The sequence below is a fragment of the Monodelphis domestica genome, chromosome 4, assembly GCF_027887165.1.
Source record: "Monodelphis domestica isolate mMonDom1 chromosome 4, mMonDom1.pri, whole genome shotgun sequence".
Lineage (NCBI taxonomy): Eukaryota > Metazoa > Chordata > Mammalia > Didelphimorphia > Didelphidae > Monodelphis > Monodelphis domestica.
The window spans coordinates 182,694,170-182,718,746 of record NC_077230.1 but is presented as its reverse complement, the minus strand read 5'-3'; the positions used below and the strand labels follow the sequence as shown (position 1 = coordinate 182,718,746).

The window sequence follows — 24,577 nt, the reverse complement described above, 5'->3', positions numbered from 1 at the left end:
AACACTCATAAAAGTTACCAATTATCTACAAACCTATTAAATTTGTATCACATTCAAAATAATCCTTCCTTCATGGTTTCAACAAAGGAGGAAGTACATAAAAATAGGTATTAAAAAACTCAACTTTTTTGAATAGCCTGACCAAATAAAAAGTTTGATGAACTGTGAACTTGGAAAATCCTTTCTATTAAAACACCATGTTAAAAAGATACAGCCACTGCCCCATAGCAGCTTACAATCTAAAATGCCCTACACCAGATATTGTACCAGCTGAAGGTTAAGTCTCAATTAAATTGTGACAGACATAATGCAAAATTTAGACACTTTGTAGAGATTTTCCAGTAACTTAAATTTGAAGAACAAAGATATTTACCTACCTGTAATATCAAGAACAATAGGAGAAGATATATAATATCTATGAACAGTTTCAAAAAGTTGGGCACCATGGCCTTCACCTTGAAATGGAGGCAATATCAACATCTGGCTGTAATACAGAGAGAAATCATTTTAAAATTAAAACAATAACCAGACAATCCATTTAAAATCTGAAATCCATTATATATTATGAACAACTTTTAAAGTAACAAAATCATGGAAACTTTATCTTCAAAAAATGTTAAAATTACAAAGATAATCAAAACATCTTCCCCACTGTTTCAAAGGGCACAATGAAATAAATCAGTACATACCCACTGGATAATGGTGATTTTTTTTAAACAAATCAACACCATTATAACAAGTATTGGAAACTTCAGCAGTTCCCTCTTCTGAAATAAAAGACAAGGCACGTGTTACACTGCCAATTACCTTACACGTGGCCGGGTTTTGTCTGGGTACACATAGTAATTATAGACTGTCATGTAGCCTACGGTCGCAAAGAGCGTAGCTCCATCCTTATTATACTTCTCAAATCTGCAGATAAAACAGAAAGCCAAGCAGGTCAATTACAGTCGCGCTCCCATGCAGTGTCCATTTTCTTTTCCATTCTCTGACTGAATTTTCAGTGTCAGCAAGCTACTCTGTGAGGGCCCAATGGATACACCTGCTATGTTCTGAATGTACAATTCACTTAATTGGTGTGCAGCAACTTGGATAAATCAGACCTCTTTACATCACTTCAGTGCACTTGCCTATTATAAAGATGAATAGGTGGCAAGTAAAAGAAAACACAGGCAAAGCTCATTTTACTGTTTAAGCCTACATTCAGGGCTCTAACGGACAACAGCATTTAATTCAGCTCTATTCTCAAGATCTCCCAAAGCATAATGAAGGAAAACTCAAGCCTGATAAACAATAGTTTTTCTTTCCTGGGAAAAATATCATTATACTGTCCCAATAATTGGCCCGCCACAATTAAAATGCAGGCTTTGTGGAGGTAATAAGGTCTACTGTTGCTTTAGAACTGTACTTACACTAGAAAGTAGTTCCATCTTTCATCATCCACGTCAATAAAGCTAGCAGTTTCAATAAACCACATCAAAAAGGTCTGAAGCCTTTCATGATATTCTCGAAAGCCTGTACATGTCATGTCAGCCTAGGGAAAAAGCCAAGAAAAGTCAGGTGAAACTCCTCACAGAGGTAAGTGAAAGTCTGTAGAACACAAAACTGTCCTGTGGGAAAATGTCTGGGAGCAGAATGCTCTGATTAAGATGTGTATACACACATACCCCCATCCACCCACCCACACTCTGAAAAGAGAACTTTTTTTTAATGTTAAGAGCTATATTCTTTAGTCAGGAAAGATTACCAAAAATAAACTAAATGCTGGATGCAGCCATCAGCAAACAAAATAAGTCTCAATTTAAACTAAAGAAATATCTAGTTTTCTTCTTACCTTGTATATTTCATAGGTAATATTTTCTCCTGCTTCTTTATTGTGAACTGAGTATGTATGGAGTAATGTGCCAAAGGGCTTAAAATTAACTTCCTTTTCCAACAATGAAACAAAATCATCTGTGTTTGTATAAAATCCTGGAGGAATGATTTCTCTAATTTTGCTCTCAACATCATCTGCCTAAGGATTGGACATTAAAGAGGAAGGGAAAAAAATTAAAATCAACATTTGTCCTTAATATTTAGCTAAAAATATTAGAAAGCTTTAAGACATAAATAGGACTCACAAAACCATGTAACTTCAGCTCAAAATTATAATACATAATTAAAAGAAAAACTATAAACTTGCAGTGAATTGAGATCATTATGTATAAGATTATCTAGTCACATCTAAAACCACACCAATTTTGTTAAACTGGTCTCAAGTAAGCACAGATACACTATAATTTAATAAAAGGCAGTCAGACAGCCACTGTATTTTTCCTAGTTTGGCAGCTGTAAACATGATCTATGCTGACTATATTCCTGGAAAAACGTTGAAGTTAATCAATTTTAAAAGTTTGGAAATTGTGTGACATAGGAAGAAACCAACATGCTCATCTATTCAAGAAAATGTTGCCTTCATCAGGGGGATAAAGCTAATGACTAGGCAAATGAATAAGAATCCCACAATAAAGAAGGGGGCAGTTCTCAACTCCCCCATTCATAAAAAAAATGGTTTTTTTTTTAAAGATTTAATAACAAGAGATTTCTGACAAAGTTTTAAAATATCCATCAGCATTTTGGAACTACATACGCCAACAAAATAGAATTATGTACAAAGATATTCATATAGTTTAGTCGTGATTTCTATAGACTTCAATTTATGGAAGAAGAAAAAAAGGCAAGTCTTAACAAAATTAAATTCAGAGATTAAAATTACACTTGTTAAACAAGTCTGGTAAATGTTCAGACTATCAGCTGAGCAGACTTCATAATCCTTTTCAAAACCCCAAAAGACCACTTGATTGAATACATTTACTACTTCTCTTTAACCATGAATATTTGATGAAGTCTCACAATAAAGTATTACTGCTTCTCACCAGGCAATAAAACTTAATGAATTGGTCTCAACTTAACAAAACCTTACCCCTCAATACAGTCCCTAAAAGCCTGACATTACATTCAACAAAATGAGCTTGCATTCTATTCAAACTTTTTTCTGAACAATGAGGCCAGGTTTTTACTTAATGGAGTTTGCCGTGAGTTCAGCTGTAATGTTTGTATTGTATCTATTTCCACAAGGACTGACACAAGAACACTTTGTGTTAACTTACTAAGCAGCTCTTTCACACCGTTTACATGCATGATGGGTATTAGTTCTAAACCAAGACCCTTGCTACTTAGCATTCAAAACAGGGAAATTAAGATGCTTAGGACAAAATACACTACAAAAGGCTAATACAACATGCTACTAATTCCTGTCCTTTCAACCATCTTTAACTAAGTAGAAGCAATGCACCTGCAGATGAATAGCACTTTATCATCATTCAGTTACAATTTTAGGATAGAGAACCACGGATGGAGTTTATCACAAACAAGTTGTATTCTCAATGCTTTGGTACCATCAACATTTATATTTAAATTGTTTTCTATCTGTAAAAAAGAACTAAACTGTTAGAATATAGTTCTACAATACTTTGCCCCTGAGCTTACTTTTAACACGTACGTAGTGTCTCTGCATCTGATTCATCTTCAAGATAAAAGAGCTGAATTACCAGAACTCTTTTTTGTTACTATCTAAACAAGATTTGATAAATATTTCTCTCTGAAACTACAGGCTAATCTGAACAACAGAATAGTAAAGAACAAATTAGGGATTCTTTTTTTATACTATTAATGCAATTTAAATAACAAGATTATTATAAAGGAGAATAACTTAATTTTTCATAAGCTTATTTTCTGGTGATTCAAATAAAAGGTACTCCTAATTAATAATTTCAAGTTGGGATTTGAAATAGTTAAAGCTGTACATCTATAAAGTTCCCAACTTGAATAATTTTTTTTTAAATCAGCTTTAAGATTTTGCAAGTTGCTTAAGATTTTGTTTTGCATTACTCTCAAAAATTCCCCTGAAATATTTACCATCTTCTATACAGAACAAAAAGTGTAATCAGTTTACACCTTTGTAACAATTCTCTTAATCTCTTAAAATATTTCATAGTTGATAATCCTGTCTTCATTCCAATAAAACAGCTGCAAAAATCACCTGGTTATGCTGGTGTTGGAAGGACATAGCAATATCAACTTTTTAGTCCAACAAAGCTTTTTAAGCTCAAGGACTTAACCTTCAAGATAACAGATTATACATTTAAAAAATATGATAAATGACATCAATTAACATGAAAGATAACCAGATAAAAAGCTTTAACTCAAACACTAAATTTTAATCTTTAAAATGGTAAGAATGAAAAGGAAGGTACAATGAGCAAAGGTTAAATATTCTAGAAGCATTAATTTCCATTCTCTAAAAAGATGAACTACAATGCATTTTTATCTTATTTATACCATGAAATTCATTGTTTAAAAAACTAAATTCACATTCCCTCCCCAAGAGCTATAGAACAAATTTGAAGACCAACTGACTAGGATTTTAATGTCTACTGAGTTTTCTGGAAGGAAAAAACACGCATTTTTTAACGATGTGACTTATAATACATCATATCAGAATATACAAAAATTTATCTTCTAGTTAACTGAATTTGATACAAAGGGTTAAGTCAAGACCATCTTTTTGTTTCAAGTTCATAAAGCATTTCATTAAGATATATGCTTAGTTTCCATGTTACAAAATGGAATATGTTGAAGAAAATTCACTCATTAGAATTTACATTCTAAATCTGTTTTGCTTACACAATTCTATAGATTGAAGGGGTAATAGTCCCATCTTCTTTAAGAATTAAGACCCCTAAGTCATAAAGACTCATTTCCCTGAGTTTAAATCTGACCTTAGACACTTACTAGCTACATGATCCTGGGTAAGTCACTTACCCCAATTTGCTTCAGTTTCTTCATCTAGATAATTAGCTGGAGAAGGAAATGGAAAACCACTCTAGTATATTTGTCAAAAATAATAATAATGATAATAATAATAATAACAACAACAAAAACCCCTCAAGAAAAGTCAGACACAACTAAGCAACAATAAAATCATCTCTTTGATAATAAGAAAAAAAAAAGAATTAAGACCTCTGGCTCAATATAAAAATGCAATGGAATCTGACAAGATTAGCATCTTCTCACTGACAGTATGGAATAATGGAAGTAGTGCTGAACTTGGAGAACCAGATACCCTATATTGAATTATCAGCTCTTTCACTTGCTACATGGTGATTGTGGGCAAGTCATTTCATTGGTCTGACCTTAACCCATATGTGTAATGAGATCACTGAACTAAGTGGCCTTTAAAAAAGCCCTCTTTCTAGCTCTAGAGCTAAGATTTTATACTAGAGGAAAAACATGGCAGTTAAAAACTACAAATTTAATGTTTAAAATGAATTTATATCTATCTGCTTAATTCCAATTCCTATATGCATTAAAAAGTAACAACTAATGCTATAAAACCTCCAACAATTTATTCAAACTGCATATTTTGTTAGAGGTAAATAAAGAACAAAATGACAATACTTGGTACATATGGATTTACAGACCTCTGTACAGCTTCTGAGTTGGAAATCACTGACCCAGAATACATTCTTGAAAAGGGTTTTTTGTATTTGCCTTTTTGGGGATAAACAAAAACCTCTCCTTCAGACTTGGTTTCCTAACATTTGGGTTCTCTTAAAAGTTACACAAGGGGGTGGGGGGTGAAATTGTCTTGATTTTTTGGATTATGGTTAATGTTTTAGAGTAAATGCTTTAAATACAACTAACATTCCATTATTTTACTTAATATAGTATAAAATGTACACATAAAAACAATAGGGATTTTAATTCATTACTATGTTAAAAAACAGCAATATTAGGATCTAGTGGTGATGTAGTAGAAAGTAAATCCACTAGATCTGAAGTCATAAGTACTGGTTTAAATTTTAGTTATCTCACTTAAGTTCAGTGATCAAATAATTTTATCCTTCTAGGCTCTGGTTTCCTCATTTATAAAATGTGATTAGATGTTAATATTAGATTAGATGTCCTCAGGGCCCTTTCAAATCTAAATTCTACAATTCTTTAATATTTATGTGATCATGAATATAAATCAGTTTCTGACATGAATTATTTTGTTAATATAAGACTTTACGATATTATTTGTCTTAACGAAAGTAGCACATCTAGCTCTAATTCTTGCTAGTTACTTTTATAGTCAATAAGAAGAAAAACATAGTAGAGGCTTCCTGAAGTTTTACACTTGATTGAAATGGAAACATGACCAAAAACTTTTTTAAAAAATCTATTTTATTAAAAAAACATTCATAAATAGCTAATTTGCCATCTTGTTTATATTAGAAATAATTGATTTTTTAATTATACAAGCAAAAAGAAATCTCAAACTAGTTGAACCTCAAAAACTTTTTTAAAATTAGTTTTGTGTTATATTTGACTTACAGTGAATTTGTACTCTTTGCTTCACTAAATTCCAAGGCAAAAATTTTGAAAAAATTAAGGATATTTTACAATGAAAAATTTAACATAAACACAATACTTATGAAGTATCACTGTCATACCTTATTCAAAAGCTAAAATTTCATTATTGAAAACATAATACTATCTTCTCTAAAAGAGCAGTTAAGTTAAAAAATAATTTTATCAAGTACAAGACTCATCTTCCTTATAACAAAATACTATGTGTGCTTGATCTGTAGCATTTTGTTCTGTATTAGAGCCTCCTCTCAAATTTAATCCATGTTAATGGGAGACAGGGACAATAATATAACAAATTTATGCATAATATAACTCCCATTTTTAGCCATTTAATTTCAACTTCTTCCACTAAACCTTTTACCAGAACTTAGCAATTAGCAAAAATGATTGATTTGAGTTTCTCCTCTCATCTTTGTCCATGCTCAGCAACAACACTAAATAAGCAGTGATCTTATCATAAGGTGGGCAGGGCAGCAGGACATGAATGGATGGTCACATATAATTCACCAAAAAAAAAAAAGGGGGGGTGGGTGGGGGGGTGACACAAAGTTTCTGAATAATCAAGAGTTAACTATATTGAAAAGGCAAATCTCAAAAGGAAGAAAAGCTATAATTAACTATTTAAAGAATTAAAACAACTCTGAAGTTCCACCTATCAACTATCAAAGACCATATATAGGAGAGAAAAATGACAAATGTAGGAAGGGCTACAGGAAACAGTCACACTAAAACAGCTGTTACTTGGTTCAATTTTTCTAGAAAGCAATTTCAAACTATGTTCAAAAGTCATTAAACTCTGCAAACATATCCTTTTACTACTAGGAATGCCTAGGCCTATACACAGAAAACTCAAAAAAGGAAGAAAAGTGCTCTTATTTTAAAAAATACTTATGGCAATCCTTTTTGTTAAATAGCAAAGAACTGGAAATTAAGGAGGTATCTAACTGATTAGGGAAAAACTGAAAAAATCATGGTATTTGAATGTAAGAGGTTACTGTATGCCATAAAAAATTATGAAAAGGACTATTAGAGAAACCAAGGAAGAATTTTATGAATTTCTATTCAAAGACTGAAGCAAAATGAATCAGAACATTTTATACAAGGACATTTACTAACCATAACCTCAGATGACTAAATGCACAAATCATTCTACTCACATCTTCACAGAGAGGTAATGGATTCAAGATGAAGGATTTTTTAATTTAGACAATATGAAAATTTGTTTTCTTAACTGTCTACTTGTTTAAAATAATTTTTTCTTATTTTTTTCCTAGTAGAGGAAGAAGATGGAAGAGAAGATATTCCTAAAGTTTTTCCCTCCATCTCTTCCCCCCAAAAGAAAAAAGGCTATGAACAAAAGGAAGACTAGAAGAAAACACAAACATGACTGTTTTGAAAATTATCGGTTGGATGTGGATTTATCATCTGCTTAAAAGAAAAAGCAAGCTATATATAATAAAGATTTGTAGTTTCACATACAATCCTTTTTCTATTTTAATGTTAATTTATTTGGTGTTTAAATTTTTAAAAACTGTTTAAAACTGATTTGTTATGTGGCAAATTGGGACATTAATGCATTGCTAGTGGAGTTGTGTGAATTGATCCAACCTTTCTGGAAGGCAATTTGGAACTATGCCCAAAGGGCACTAAAAGACTGTCTGCCCTTTGATCCAGCCATAGCACTGCTGGGTTTGTACCCCAAAGATATAATAAGGAAAAAGACTTGTACAAGAATATTCATAACTGCACTCTTTGTGGTGGCAAAAAATTGGAAAATGAGGGGATGCCCTTCAATTGGGGAATAGCTGAACAAATTGTGGTATATGCTGGTGATGGAATACTATTGTGCTCAAAGGAATAATAAAGTGGAGAAACTCCATGGGAACTGGACCGACCTCCAGGAATGATGCAGAGTGAGAGGAGCAGAACCAGGAGAACATTATATACAGAGATTGATACACTATGGTACAATCAAATGTAATGGACTTCTCCATTAGTAGCAGTGCAGTGATTCAGAACACTTCAGAGGGATTTACGAGAAAGAATACCATCCACGTTCAGAGGAAAAACTGTGGGAGTAGAAACACAGAAGAAAAACTGCTTGATTACATGGTTCGATGGGGATATGATTGGGGATATAGATTCTAAAGGATCATCCTAGTGCAAACATCAACAACATGGAAATGGGTTTTGATCAAGGACACATTAAAACCCATTGGAATTGCACGTTGGCTAAGGGAAGGTGTAGGGGGAGGGAAAGAATATGACTCTTTTAACCAAGAGAAAATGTTCTAAACTGACGAATTAAATAAAATTTTCAAAAAACAAAACAAAAAAAACCCTGATTTGTTAAAACACAATAAGGACTATTTTATCTGTAAAGATGATAGTGTACAGTTGGGGAGAAATCTTAATTATAATAAGAAAAAAAGGCAAACTCATTTTTAAATGAATCTGAAGGTATCTCATTTTAAAATGAGGAAAAAAAGATGTCAATGCCACTATATAGGAAAATTTGAAAAATAAAATAAAAATCTGCTTAACACCAAAATTAGAAGTACTCTAATTTACTGATGTGAACCTTGAGAAACACTTTTTGCTTTAGTTTTCTAAAGAGACTTGCATTTAAGTGTAGCTAATGAGGAAAAGAAACATAACAATTTCATTTGTATAGTAACTTTGTGTGCAGGACCTTTATTATTTGTAACTCTGCTTTAAATTTATGGACATTTCGATTCCATTATTTTTTAAGTCACCTCTATTTCTATATACTGAGTTAATTATCTGTTGCTATTCCATGCAGATTTTCAACATTTAAAACAATTATGAAATAATGACAAAGGCTGGCACTAGAGAAAAAGTACCAGACTGAAGAGTATGTGAACCCCCTCTCCTCTCTCTGAGCCAACCTCTTACATCTGCTATCTCCCCTGAACCCCACTTTGAGAAGGGGGTTCTCCTCTCCTTCCCCCTCTATCCTTAAGTTTGGGGGGAACTCGGGCTTTGGCAGCATGAGCTCCCTGAGAGAAAGTCAGGTTGACTCACCCCTGGGCAATAGGAGCTGAGGTAAAGTCTGCTCAGGTTTCTCTTCAGAAGTCCCTTCAATTGGGAAAGTGTTGAGGGGAAGGATTTCTAGTCACCAGCAGGAAAAATGGGTAACCCTCAGGAGAAAGTCTTTTTCCTAACTTCTCTCTTCAGTGTCTCAAGACCGAGAGACCCTCACTGTTCTCTAGTAAGAGTCTTCTCTCTTCAGGATTCCTGTCCTGGGGACCCTCCTCTCTCTTGGTGATCAATTTCACATACTCTTCAGTCTGGTACTTTTTCTCTAGTGCCAGCCTCTGTCACAAAAGAATGTTCTTTGGTTTCCATATAGCCACAATTGGATTATAAAAGTGGTTTATTGGCTATTGCCCTCTATCTTTATTTCCTACTTCCATGCCCTTTATCTTCTATATTATGGCTTAAAGATATCTAATTTCATATACCTCCTTGATTAAGAGCTATAATAGTGTCTGGTACCTGGTGCCAACCTCATCAAGCATGAGTTTCTCAATGACCCTAGCTCTAAAATTCAACTTAATCCCTCATCTTTATCTAGTTATATTATTCCTAGGGTGCTATTCCCAGTCTTCTACATACATACTCATTCCCAAATCACTATTTATTGACTCATAATTTTTCTCTCAACCTAGAAAAATTTTCAATGTTTCCTCAATACAATACAAACTATCCACCTTAAGGTCAAGAGTCAACAAAGTATGCCTTCTAAAAACAGGTATGAAGTGAGGATGCCCACTAACACCATTTTTATTTGAAATGGTATTAGAAATTCTAATAATTGCAATGAGACTGAAAAAAGTTATTAGAGGGACAATGATAATTGATGAGCCATAGTAATATAGTAAAAATGACAACATACTCTCATTAATTTATCAAATAGGACACAAAATCAAATCAAATCATGCCTAAACATGGCAAAAATAAGTATAAGCAATAAAACGAAAAGATAATGGGGAGTATGGATATACAAATACACTCACTGAATGCCACTGGAATTGCAAACTCAGCTCATCCCTGAGTGATGCAATATAACAGTACAAAGTAGAATTTATAAAAATAATCATAGCCTCTGAGACTCAACAATTGCAGTCTAGGAAACATATGCTTGAACTATTACTTTAAAAAAACCTGGTGAGATGGCAGCTGGGTGGCTCAATGGATTGAGAGTCAGGCCTAGAGAAGGGAGGTCCTAGGTTCAAATCTGACCTCAGACTCTTCCCAGCTGTGTGACCCTGGGCAAGTCACTTAACCCCCATTGCCTAGCCCATACTACTCTTCTGCCTTGGAGTCAATACACAGTATTGACTCCAAGACAAAAGGTAAGAGTTTAAAAAAAACAACAAAAAAACCTGGTGAAAAATGTTTATAAGAGTACTTAGAACTGCAAAAACTGGATGCAGTTTAAATATTCATCAGTGGGTAAGAGAAAAATCTTCTCTCCCTTTAAATCTAGCAGTTCTCTTATGCCAGCTTATCTCGCCTGTTTCCACAAGCTTTCTCTATCTATAGCAGTTTCTCTTAGTAGTGGGTATCACAATTTCACCCTTAAGTGTTCTCTAGTTTAACCAAATTAGTGTTTTCTCCCCCAGCTAGATGATAAATTCCTTAATAGTAGAGCCATGTTTTGTTACATTGTTACCAGTGCCTACTATGATTCTGAATACTTAGTAAGTACTCAATATGCTTGATGACATAAAAATAATTCAATGATTTTGATACATGTACTGCTTAGGCAACATTAATTTATACACCATATAACAACTCAAATGCTAAGGGCAACAAGCCCACTAAAAAATTCCACTAACTCCAGATTTTCTTTCCCTCCTTAAAAAAAAAGTAAGTAAATAGTGGATGGTAAGGGGATTGTTTGAACACATTTAAATGGTTTTTGATCAGAAGAGAAGACTCTATAAAGTAACAAAATCAAAGAACATTGATTTCTTAGTGAAAATGTACTTCCAAATGGAAAAAACAGGTTTTCAAGCATGGAACAATTAGAAGTCAATGTAAACACATAGCTATTTTCACTGTATATATTTGAAAGACTTATCAATAATTAAGTCAATATTTCTTTTGGAAGAAATCAATTCAGGACAGTTAGCTTAAACTAAAAAAACAGTTCATAGAAAATGAGTTTGATGAGAATAAATACCAATAGCACTGTAAAAAGAATAACTAACTTGACTTATGTTTGAATGATTTAATGGCATTTAATTGTGAAAACTACATATTAATAAGCCTTCTGTGATAAATGCTAAGTTAAGATTACATCTTTTCAAAATAGAGGCAGCTTCCATACTGAATGTGAATGGTAGTTAGGGAGTCAACTCAGAATAAGTTCAAGCCTCTGACACATACTGGCTATCGTGCTAAGCACTAGAGATACAAAATGAAGCAAGATACAGTCACTATCCTTAAGGAGCTCACAAACTAATGGCAGAGATAACAAGCAAACAAATAAGAGCAAATAAGATATATACAGATAAATTGGGAAATAATTAACAGAAGGAATACACTAGAAATAACAGGAATTAGGAAAGGATTCCTGCAGAGGATGAGATTTTAGTTGGAACATAAAGGAAGCCAGCAGATGGAGATAAGGAGAGAGAACATACCAGGCATGAAGACAGCCAGAGAAAATTCTAAGAGAGAAGATCTGGAAGTGTCTTAGTCACTGAATAGCAGAGAAGCAAGTATCAGTGGATGGAAAAATATAAGATGGGGAGCAAATTGTAAGAAGACCAGAAAGTTAGAAAAGGGTTAGGTTATGAAAGGATTTGAATGCCAAACAGAACAGGGAGCCAATGGAATTTATTGAATAAAGAGTAACATGATTGGATAGGCACTTTAGGGAAATCACTGAATGGAAGACAGACAGGCTACTCCAATTGTTGAAGTATGTGGTGATGAAAGTCTGAGAGCAAAGGTAGCTTGTAGAGGAGAGAGAGAGGGGTATATTCAAGAGATGCTAGAAAAGTGAAACTGATAGGCTTTAGCAATAGATTGGATAGAAGGGCTGAGTGTTATTAAAGATGACACCTTGGTTGGGACTAGGAGGAGGGTGTTGTCCTCCATAGTAATAGGAGAGTTAGGAATGGAGGAGGATTCAGGTGAAAGATGAATTCAATATCAAACATGTTGCGTTTACAATGTCTACTGAGCATCCAATTCTAGATATCTGAAATACCAGTTGATGGACTATAAATTGGAAGTCAACAGAAAGGTTAGGACAGGATAGGTAAGATTTAAGCATCTCTGCATAAAGATCATAATTAAATCTGTGGTAGTTGACGAGATAATCAAGTGAACTAGTATAGATGGAGAGGAGAAGGGGGTCTATGATAGAACCCTGTGGCATACCTATGATTAGAGTCTGATGTGGATAAGGATCCGGCAAAAGAGACTGAGAAGTGGTCAAAGAGGTAGAAAGAGTGGTGTCCCAAAAACCTAGAGAAAAGAGTATCAAAAAGGTGAGAGTGATCAACTTTTCATAGAACTTCCTGACCACAGGAAGGCTGCAGAGAGGTTGAAGTTCATAAATACTGAGAAAAGGCCATTATATTTGGAAAGAACAGATCAATAGTAATTTGGAGAGGGTAACATCAGTGGAATGATGAGGTTGGAACCAGATTGCAAGGAGTTAAGAAGAGAAAATGGAGGCACCTATTGTATAGATAAGTCTTTTCAAGGAGTATAGCCCCAAAGAAAAAAAAAGGTCACAGCAGAGATCGAATGAGGGTTTTTTCCAAGATGGAGGTGCCATGGGTATGTTTGTAGGTAGTATGGAAGAAGCTAATAGAAAATAAAGATTGCAAATGAGTTACAGAATGGGGATGACAAGAGGCAAATCTGTTGGGAGGAAATGCAGAGGGGTTAACTTTGACAAGAAGTAAGTCTACCTTATCCTAAGAGACAGGGGGAAGAGAGTGTCAGAAGGCAAATGAGCAATATGTGATGAGGAAGAGAGAGGAAGAAGAAGCTCGTGGCAGATGGCCTCAAATTTTCTATAAAATAGGAAGCAAAGTTCTCAGGTGTGTGTGTGGGAGCCTTGAAAAGTCTGAGGAGAAAGGAATAGGTTTAGAAGAGCTACTGTAGAAAATGGCATAATGAATGCTTAAGGTAGCAAAACAGGAATGTCTAGCAGCAATGACAGTCTTGTTGAGGTGGTGTGGTATAAACTTGTAATGACTCCAATCAGAACATTTGTGTGATTTTCTTCATCTTCTTTAGCAGAAAGATATAGGATCAGCGTGTATTGTAGATGGTGACAGTGACCCAAGGCTAATGCTCGGGAGGCTCTGCAATTGGCAAAATGATAAGGAAGGGACTCAAGAGTCTGAACTACAATTTGAATCCAAGACTTTGTCTCTGAGCCTGGCTCTCTATCCTAGCTGCCCCTGAGGTAGTAGATTTATGAGCAACAGCAAGATCAGGGGCATGACCACCTTTGTGTATAGCTGAAATGGGTTGTAGGAGTAGTTTATGGGAAGGGTATTGGTTGAGGAAATAAATGGTTACAGTGTTTGAGAAAGACTTAATTTACATGTTGCAGTTGTATGAGGACAGGAGTTGAAGTGGATAAAAATATTGTGAGCCATGTACCAAATTCATTGACAACAGCTATCAGGATTTTGATTAGGAGGTAGATATGTATAGGATGAACTTCTAAGATAGAGAAGGGGAAACATTCTGAAGTGGCAAAAAGGGAGCAACAGTTTTGCAACTCCCTCTTTGGCCAGTAAGCCAAAGCAAATGAATAAAGTGCCTTCAATACTAGGAATGGTGGCCAGGAAGACTGTGTCATTGGAGGTGCCAGGTTTCAGTAACTGCTAATAAATGGAAGGAGCAGAAGAAAAACTTTAGGATGAAGGAAGTTTGTTGCCTTTGGAAGAATCACAACAGAAGAAGTAGAGAAGGGGGGGATTTGGTTAGAACATTAGGGTAGGAGGGCTGAAGAGGTATGAGAATAAAGACTCAGGTGGTATGGGGAGGGTATGGGTAATAAGAGAATTTGGATGATGACCTATAGGGTTTCAGAATAACTGGGATGTATAGAGTATGATGGGGTAAGAGTGTCCATTGTTGAGTGGAAGGGTCACTATTCTTCTCAAAGGTGGCTAGAGATCAGGCTGGAGACAAATATAACATGAAATAGAAGGCACGTGGTTAGATGGGAGACACTTTCACTACTCCTCTTCACTTCAAAAGTTAGAAATTAAGCAAGAGATGGAGCAGCAAAAGATTGAAGTCAAACTTGCAAAACACAAGAAGGAAGTCCCATTCCCCACCAAATTTCTTCTTCTTCCCCTAAGTCAGGCATTGCCAGAAATAGAAAGCCAAAGATCAGAGAATATCTGCCCAGCTTTGTCTCCTGCTGCCTTCCCTTAGGGGACACACACAGGAGATGGAAGGCACATGGACTGAGAACGGACTGGCTCCTCTTCTCATCTGAGGCTGAAGATCAAGCAGCACGGGAAGAAGTGGTAAACTGCAGGGGAGGATGAATTTGCTTTGGGACAGATGGAAGTCACTCAGACTGTCTAAGAAAGTTATTTAACCTTTAAAATTCCTTATGTAATACTTTAAGGCAGAGGTCCCCAAACTGCAGTCCCCTGAGGCCATTTATCTGGCCCTCACTGCACTTCCAGAAGGGGCACCTCTTTCATTGGTGGTGAGAGGAGCACAGGATGCATCCACATCCTGCGCTCCTGGAGTACTGTATGTGGCAGTGCCGCAAAGCATGGCATCACTCACGTACAGTACTACTTCTGATGACATAATCCTTTGCATGGCACCTTGTTCTGAGAGTAATTGAATGAGAACGAGGCGCCACGCAAAGGATTATGCGGCTACACAATGGAAGACATCAGCATGGTGAGCAGCGATCTGGGGAAGGGGATTCCGCACTGTGTATACTGCTGCCTGGTATAGTGGTGGTGGCAATAGGCCTGTGCAAGGTGTGACCGGCCCATCACAGCCAGTGCTGTAGCCTCTGCTATCCCAGACGGCAGTATACAGTGTCGCAGGCCCAGCACCAGCTCCAGTACTATATACAGGCATCGGATAGCGGTGATCTGGCCTGTGGGCCTCTACTGTGAGAAGTACACCACTGCCACTGGGTGTTTTATAAGACACCCCCTGTTTTTGGGGGGGTCAAATTAATATGACGGTGTCTTATTTTAGGGGAAACACGGTAGTACAATGGCCCCCATACTCCCCCAGATGCACAACATAATGGCCCCTATAATAGGGTCTTACCCATGCGATCAGATTCCTGTGTGAGTTCACAGATCACAGTGTGGTTCGCACAGGGTAGCGTGAACTGGAAAGGTAGTGGAGGAACCGGCTCTGTAATCGTGCCGGTTCCCACACTGCACCAGTATAAGCCTGAGGTAAAAGTGTAGTTCCACCAATATGACCACTGGTGAGGCTGAAATGATGTGGACTGGGAAGGCTGCATTAACGGACACAGATCAGACTGCATTGATGGGCAGTGCAGTCTGTATGCCTTAGTGTGGGCAAAATTATTGTTGGCATATTGTTTTTGTAGGGATATGTATGTATGTATTTTACTAATAGCAATTTGGAATCCCTAAGAAACAATGATGAAGAAAGAGAAAAATTGACTCAGAGTGTAGGATATTCAAAGAACAGTGGACTTATGATTACTTTTTCATGCAGTACAAGGAAAGAGCTGTGTGTTGTGTGTTTAATATGCCAAAATATAGTGTCTGTGTTCAAAGAATACAACTTTACATCGACACTATCAAACTCAACATAAAGATAGATATGATTTGTTTGGTTGGAGATGTAAGAAAAGATAAAATATGAAAACTGAAAAATACATTGACAATTCAGCAAAATACTTTTGTGAAGCAGAAGCAGCTAAATAATTCATTACTGTGAGCAAGTTTTCAAGTTTCCAAGCTAATAGTGTGCACTGACAGACCATTAGTAGAGGAAGGATTTGTTAAAGAGTGCCTTCTTTCTGTTGCCAAAAAAATGTGTCCAGAAAAGGCAGACTTATTTAGTAGAGTTAAATCTTTCAGGATCTACAATTACATGAAGGATTAAAGAAATGGGAGACAATTTGCATCAGCATTTGCAAAACTCTGCAAGAAAACTTTCCTACTTTTCCTTGGCACTCAACGAGAGCAATGATGTTCATGATTCTGCACAACTTCTAATTTTATTTGTGGGAAGAATGACAATTTCAAAGTCACAGAAGAGCTTGCTGCACTGCAAAGCATCAAAGGAACAACTACAGGAGTGATTATCTATGAAAAGGTTTCCCAAACTGTGAAGGATTTGGAGCTGGAGTAGGCTAAACTAGCCAGTGTGACAACTGATGGTGCTCCTAGTATGGGGAGGGGGGGGGGGGGTCGTCTAAGAAAGGAATAATTATTCACATTAAACAAGAGATGACAAACATAACCATTCTCATCCAATTGCCATACACTGTCTCATCCACCAACAAGCACTGCTATGTAGTAAATCACTGAAGTGGGACTCTTTATGAAAATTGTGGTATCTTGTGTAAACTTCATTAGAGCTAATGCACTAAAGCACAGACAATTTCAGGAATTTCTGTCTGAACTAAATATTGCCTATGAAGATGTTCTGTACCACACAGAAGTCCGCTGGCTGAGTTGAGAGAGACTTATGAGCCATTTCTATGACTTATTTCCATAGATTACAGCTTATATGCTTTCAAAAAATAAAGAAGTATCAGAGCTCAATGATGCAAAATGGAAATGGCACCTTGCCTTTCTGTCAGATGTAACAGAGCTACTCAACAGTTTCAATGTGCAACTTCAAGGAAAAGGGAAGCTCATCTGTGATATGCAATCACATGTGAAAGCATTTGAAGTAAAATTAGGCCTCCTTATCAAACAAGTGAAGGAGGAAAATTTCTGCCATCTCCCCTTAACTCAAAATCTGTTAGTGGAAAAACCCTTGATTGCATTCTTAAAAGAAACATGTGTGGATTCGCTGGAAAAGTTGCAAAAGGAGTTCCAATTCAGATTTAAAGAGCTTCATCTCCATGAACAGGACATAGTTTTTCCGTAACCCATTTTCTATTAACACTGAAAATGTGGATACAATTTACCAAATAGAAGTGGCTGAACTGCAGAATTGTGACTCTCTGAAAGATGCATTCAAGTCAAGAAGCTTGCCCAATTTCTATGCATCTCTCTGAGACATATCCTAATCTCAGGAACCATGCACTCAGAATGGCAACCATCTTTGGCAGCACTTATGTCTGTGAACAGACTTTTTCCAGAATGAAACATCTGAAATCTCTAACCAGATCTAGACTAACTGATGCACACTTGCATCACTTGTTATGGCTAGCAGTGACAAATATGGAACCGGACATTGACCATTTCATTAGCAAAAAGCAGGCCCATAGTTCCCACTGAAATACTGGTCAGTTTGTTGATTTACCTTTACTTGTTCTTTATTTTAAATATTGTATTTGTTCCCGTTTTGTTTTGTTTTTATTTTTAAATAAGATATGTGCAGTGTGCATAGGGATTTGTTCATAGCTTTTTTTATAGTTTGGTCCAATGGTCTGAGGTACAGTGAACTGACCCCCTGTGTTAAAAGTTTGGGGACCCCTGGCTTTAAGGCTATTAACTTGCAACATAGTTGCAGATCTGCACAGGTATAGAAAGTTTCTTCACTAGGAACTCCCTGAACCAATGAAATTACATGTCAGAACCCTAGAAACAATCTTTTTTAAAAACTGGAGTCATCACAATTTACCTTTGGTCTCACCTCCAATGCCATTTTAAATGCACACAAATGTACACTGAATATAAATGAATACTAGAGTCCTGCTAAGACTATAACCAGGATAGGAGCTACTGATCTGCATTAGGTGTGGCAGTTTCTTTACCATTAAGCTCCATATACCAGTGAAATCGATTTTGTCCTCAGTCCCTATCCCACTACAGCTTGATATCTCTTCAACCAATTTGGAACATGGAGCAAAAAACACAAGTGGAGGAGGAAAAAGGCTCCTGAGGAGCCAAAATGAATTCTTCCATGCAATAAAATCACTTACAAACTTATTTGAAGCTTGTATATTCTTATTTTGCACCCTAATTCTAAAAAACTTTTTATCAGATATCACAATCAACTGGCCAGCTATTAGAGGTAGATATACTAATAGTAATTAATGATAATCATGAGCAAAGGAAGATACTAAAAACCTATAAAAATAGACAAGAACTCAAAATAGAAGTCCAGGGTTATGCCTGTGTTATAGTCAAATATAAAAATGTGTAAAAAAGGTTAAATTTGCTCAATAAACTATTTATGGCACAAATGAAATGCCTTTTAAAAGATTTCCATCCAGTATAGGTAAAATAAAAACTTTTAAATATTTAATGTAATTCCCTTGTTTGGGAATCTTCATCAATAGAAAATGGCTGAACAAATTATGGTGTATAAAGGTAATGGAATATTATTGTACTCTAAGAAATAATGAAAGTGTCAGACTCGGAGAAGTCTAAAAAGGTTTATATGAATTGATAGGAAGTAAAAGGGCCTAGGACAATTCCTACATTGTGAAGGAAAACAACTCTTCCAGACTGAGAAATTCTGACCAATGCAATTCCCAATCATGAATCTCTAGAAACCTCATGACTCAAAACATGTTTCCCCATCTTTCCAAAGGAGACATGGTAGACTACAGCTGTAAAAAAGGACTTACCCATTTAGGCATAGCCATCACGAACACTGTGTTCAGAATGGCAAACAAATATAAAACAATGTGGATGCACCCAAGAACAAAACAGTGGCATCTCATTGACTACATCATTTTAAGTCGGCAAGACATCCAGGATGTAAAGATCACCAGAGCCACGAGAGGAGCAGAATGCTGGATAGACCACCAATTGGTTAGAGCGACTCTTCTAATGCGCATTGCGCCTCACCATCCAAAACGTTTGCGCATTTTACAAGGTGAGTAGTCTTAGAGATCCATCTTATTTGCAAACATCCCAGTCCTGCCTGGACAAGCAAGCTGTCTGCCAAGGGACCACTCACTGGAAGCTCAACCGAGAAATGGAACCAGTTTAGAGACGCAGTGAAGGAAACATCAAAGGCAGTCCTAGGCCCAAAACAACCACCAGGACTAGTTCGACGAGAACAACACTGCTATTGAAGACCTATTGAGCAAGAAGAACAAAGCCTTTATGGAGTGGCAAAATAACCCAAACTCTGCTCCTAAAAAGGACAGATTCAAGTCTCTCCAAGTGACGGCGCAGCGTGAGATCAGGAAGTTGCAAGACCGATGGTGGGAAAAAAAGGCAGAAGAAATCCAGCGGTTTGCTGATATGAAAAACTACAAACAATTTTTTAGTGCCCTCAAGACTGTCTATGGACCATCAAAACCCACCACCACTCCCTTGCTATCCTCAAACGGTGATACTATCATAAAAGATAAAAAAGGCATCAGCAACAGGTGGAAAGAACACTTCAGTCAGCTTCTCAACCGACCCTCTTCAGTCGACCAAAGCGCCCTTGACCAGATCCCCCAAAACCACTCCATTGAACAACTTGATGTCCCTCCTTCAATAGAGGAAGTCCAAAAAGCCATTAAACAAATGAGTGCAGGCAAGGCACCCGGTAAAGACGGGATCCCAACCGAGGTGTACAAGGCCTTAAATGGAAAGGCGCTCCAGGCATTCCACATAGTACTGACCAGCATATGGGAAGAGGAAGACATGCCCCCAGAACTCAGAGATGCCTCCATCGTAGCCCTATACAAGAACAGCAGCCTGTGACAACTACAGAGGCATCTCACTACTCTCCACTGCTGGAAAGATCCTTGCCCGTGTTATACTCAACAGACTCCTGTCATCTGTTTCAGAGCAGAACCTGCCTGAATCACAATGCGGCTTCCGACCAGATCGTAGCACCATCGACATGGTCTTCACAGTGCAGCAAATGCAGGAAAAATGCCTTGAGCAGAACCTGAGTCTCTACATTGTCTTCATAGACTTGACAAATGCGTTTGACACAGTGATCCTCAGCAAGCTCAGTTGATCAGCAAAATTCGTCAAACTGATCCAGCTCTTTCATGTCGACATGAAAGGGAAGTCCTATTTGGTGGAGAGACTTCCGATTGCTTCAACAGCTCCAATGGCATGAAACAAGGCTGTGTCCTCGCTCCAGTACTATTCAACCTATTTTTCACCCAAGTATTACGACATGCTGTGATGGATCTAGACCTGGGCATCTACATCAAATACGACTGGATGGCTCACTATTCGACCTTCGCCACCTGACTGCAAAAACAAAGACAACAGAGAGACTCATCCTAGAAGCTCTCTTTGCAGATGACTGTGCTCTCATGGCCCACCAAGAAAATCATCTCCAAACCATTGTGGACAGGTTCTCCACCGCAACAAAACTGTTTGGCCTGACTATCAGCCTCAGCAAAACAGAGGTGCTGTTCCAACCTGCACCAGAGAGGCCAACTAACCAGCCGTGCATTACAATCGACGGCACGCAGCTTTCTAACATCAACACTTTCAAGTACCTGGACAGCACCATCGCCAACAACGGGTCCCTAGACCACGAGATTAATGCCAGGATCCAAAAGGCCAGCCAGGCACTTGGGCGGCTGAGCTCCAAAGTCCTCCAACACAGAGGTGTAAGCACTGCGACGAAGCTCAAAGTGTATAATGCAGTGGTCCTCAGCTTGCTCCTGTACGGCTGTGAGACATAGACACTGTACCGGAAGCATATGAAGCAGTTGGAGCAATTCCACCAACGCTCTCTCCGGTCAATCATGAGGATCTGATGGCAGGACCGAATCACCAATCAGAAAGTCCTCGACAGAGCCAACTCCACCAGCATCGAAGTAATGGTCCTCAAAACCCAGCTACGATGGTCTGGACATGTCATCCGCATGGACCCACAGAGAATACCAAGACAGGTATTCTACGGTGAACTGTCAGCTGGACTCAGGAAACAAGGCCGACCAAAGAAAAGATTCAAGGATCAGCTAAAGTCCAACTTGAAGTGGGCTGGCATTACACCAAAGCAAGTAGAACTCGCTGCCTCTGACAGAAGCAGCTGGCGAACCCACATTAACCATGCCGCCATCACCTTTGAAGATGAGTGATGTCGACATCTTGCCACTGCGCATGAACGCCGACACCAGGCCACAACCGCACCTCCCATAACAACTGGAGTCCCATGCCCCATGTGCCACAAACTTTGCACTTCAGCCTTTGGACTCCAAAGCCACATGAGGGTACACCGTAGATGAAACTGCACAAAGACAATAGTCATTCTCGATCACTGAGAGACTACTGTACAATACATACAAGTATGTGGATCTGTTTGGCTTAACTATATGTATTTGTTATAAGTGAGGGAAAGGAGGAGATTTCATGAGAAGTAGAAAAAATTTGGAAAAAACCCATCACATTAAAAATCAAACAATACACAAAAGAGATCAATGGCTTTATATACAATTCTTTTTCTCTCTGTACATGCAAATATTTGCATTCATTAGGATCGTAAGAAAAAGCAGGCAGTGCTTTTTTTCTACCTTTTCTTCTGAGTTAAGTTTGGTAATTTCAATTATACAGTTTGTGTCATTACCAAATGCAATTTTATTATGTCTAATAAGAACTTTTCTAAAAGAATTTTTCTAATTTTTTAATAAATCAAAGGGAAACAGGATTCATTTACAAAAATAAGATTTAAAAGAAACCTTGCAAGAATGTATCCATCCATTTTATAGAAGAGACATTGGTATCAAGAAAACATAGTCTAGGCTAAAGTAGTCATGGAACTGATGAGTCTCTTGCAAGTGGGCCTTAGCAGAATTCCATAAGGATTATCAGTAGAAGTAACTAAAGGAAATATCTGTCATCAAACTCTTCAAAATTGAAGTTGTTAAAATTCTACGTTTTTTGACTGATCCAGTGATAACTGGTGTGATTTGATTAAATGTATTTATTTGTGAAGATGAAATAGTAGAAATTTTGGCAAGCTATGAACTGAAACACTGGGAATACTTCAAATACTTGATAACCATGTGAACTGTTCATTTTATATAAATATAAAATTCCTCTGAAAAAAAATTATGGAAGAATTATAGAATTAAAGAATTATAGAAATCTTTCAAGTAGAAACTTAAAGATCCTGGAAACACAGTGACTTATGATAAAGAGGGCATGGATCCTGATATCATTAGCCAACTACCAATTAAGAGAAAAAGCAGTACCTGATTCTAAGCATTGATTCTACAAGTCTGAGGTATTCACTTCAAAGGAGTGATGAACAAAGAAACTGAATACTGTCTTGTATTTGTATTGAATAATAATAATAAAAACTTTCCATTTCAGCCTTGTAATTCTCAATGAAAGCTGATGGAAAAACCTTTTGTTATTAGGATATAGCTTTCCTGAACAGACAAAATACTATAAAAACTAGGTGAGAATGAAGTTTATAAGGGAATAAACGATACAGATTTTGGCAGGTGGATTTTGCAAAATACTCAATAGAAGTTGTAGAAGGGAAGATAGCTGTATACCAAATGTAGAAAGCATAAGCACCATAGTTCATCATTTTTAATAGCACAGGAAATTTAGGGACTGGTTAAACAAAAAATTAATATCTTGATGAATAAAAAAGGGAGCATTTTTAGGAGAAAGAATAAATCTTTTTGGAAGTTGAACAAAACAAAAACAGCCTATGTTTGGATTTTGAAATACAGAAAAACATACTCAAAATACTCAACTTCACTCTTGCCTTGAAGTCCTCATGAGACAATAGTAACAAAATCTCTATGAGATCTGAATCAGAAGTATGAAAATAGTGACTACTAAGGGAAACTGTAAAAATAGTTTACAAAGTTTCTGAAAGGAGAATTTAGATATTTTCTTCTATCCCAATGAGTTCCATTCCTTTTACATAAAATGTGCAGCAGCGAACCTTCTAAATAAAATTTTCTTGATCCATAATAAAAAAGCAATGGGAAGAGAACTTTAAGTGTTTGAAAAGAAAATGCAATGTTCAGACAAAAAGTCAAGGTGAAACAGTGTATAGAAAAAAGTCTAAGGTATCAGGAGGAGTAGGAAAAAATGGCTACATAATTTAATGAGTAGTAGAAGTCACAACTGATCATTTACTCTATGTATTCTAAAAGTAGATAAAATAGTCCTCTCTTACCTAAAATGCTTAGAATGTAATATTTTAAACAATTAAAAGTACAGTGAAAATGTAATTTTATTTCTACTTTTACCTCTACACAGTCGAAATTTTCACTAACTTTAGATGCATATTCAATTCGAAACAGTGTTGACAGGTTACCAGCATTATAGTACAAAATGATCTTAAGGCCCTTGTAACCAAAGACAGTTTCACTGGAAGGGAAAAAAAATAAGAAGCAATCAAAAACCCAAAAGAAATAAGGATCATACCAACCTATTTATGGTTTCCATTTGAATGCAATAAAATATTTCTCATTGTTCTCATAAAAACAAATAAACATTTGTAAAAAAAATTTAAGTAGCTCTGTATTAAAAAAAAAAAAGAAAGTGTTGAACCAGGACCTCAGTCAATCAAAAGTCTAAGTGGTCCCTCAACTGTACTGCTCCCTTCTACGAAAAGGGTGGTAACAACATCCTAAACCCTCTGAGAAATATGGAGTTGAGGTTGTAGGTAGGCACTGTCACATTCAAATGGATAAACTCAGACAAAAAGGGTCATAAAATTTCCCTGCTGCCTTCTAAGTGAAATAAATTTAGTTAGGTAATTTCCAATAAGATTATATTGCCATGAGAGACCTATGAAATGCATTTAAAAACAACAGCATTTCCAAAATTCATTCTAGGCTACTGCAGAAAAATGTGGGCAAGCTTTTATTATAATTTCAGAGACTTGATAATGGTGATACTAGAATAAGTGGACAAGGAATTAAGACAGAAAATTTCATCTAGCTACTTGTCTTGTAGACCACCTAAAAGAATGGCACAGTAACACACCATTTTTTTAAAAGGATATATATTACAAGATTTAAAAATGAATTAAC

At 36.5% G+C, this 24,577-nt stretch overlaps 1 protein-coding gene across 1 annotated transcript in view; it reads right to left on the bottom strand.

The window, feature by feature from the left end:
• Positions 1–24,577, bottom strand: part of HAT1 (histone acetyltransferase 1) — an 86,152-nt gene that overhangs the window by 21,110 nt on the left and 40,465 nt on the right. Inside the window, exons 4-8 of the mRNA XM_007494368.3 lie at positions 23,789–23,909; positions 1,835–2,014; positions 1,413–1,534; positions 808–912; positions 378–484 (exon numbers count right to left, since the gene is read on the bottom strand). Coding sequence (XP_007494430.1) covers positions 378–484; positions 808–912; positions 1,413–1,534; positions 1,835–2,014; positions 23,789–23,909 — 635 coding nt within the window. The remainder of the gene's footprint in view (positions 1–377; positions 485–807; positions 913–1,412; positions 1,535–1,834; positions 2,015–23,788; positions 23,910–24,577) is intronic.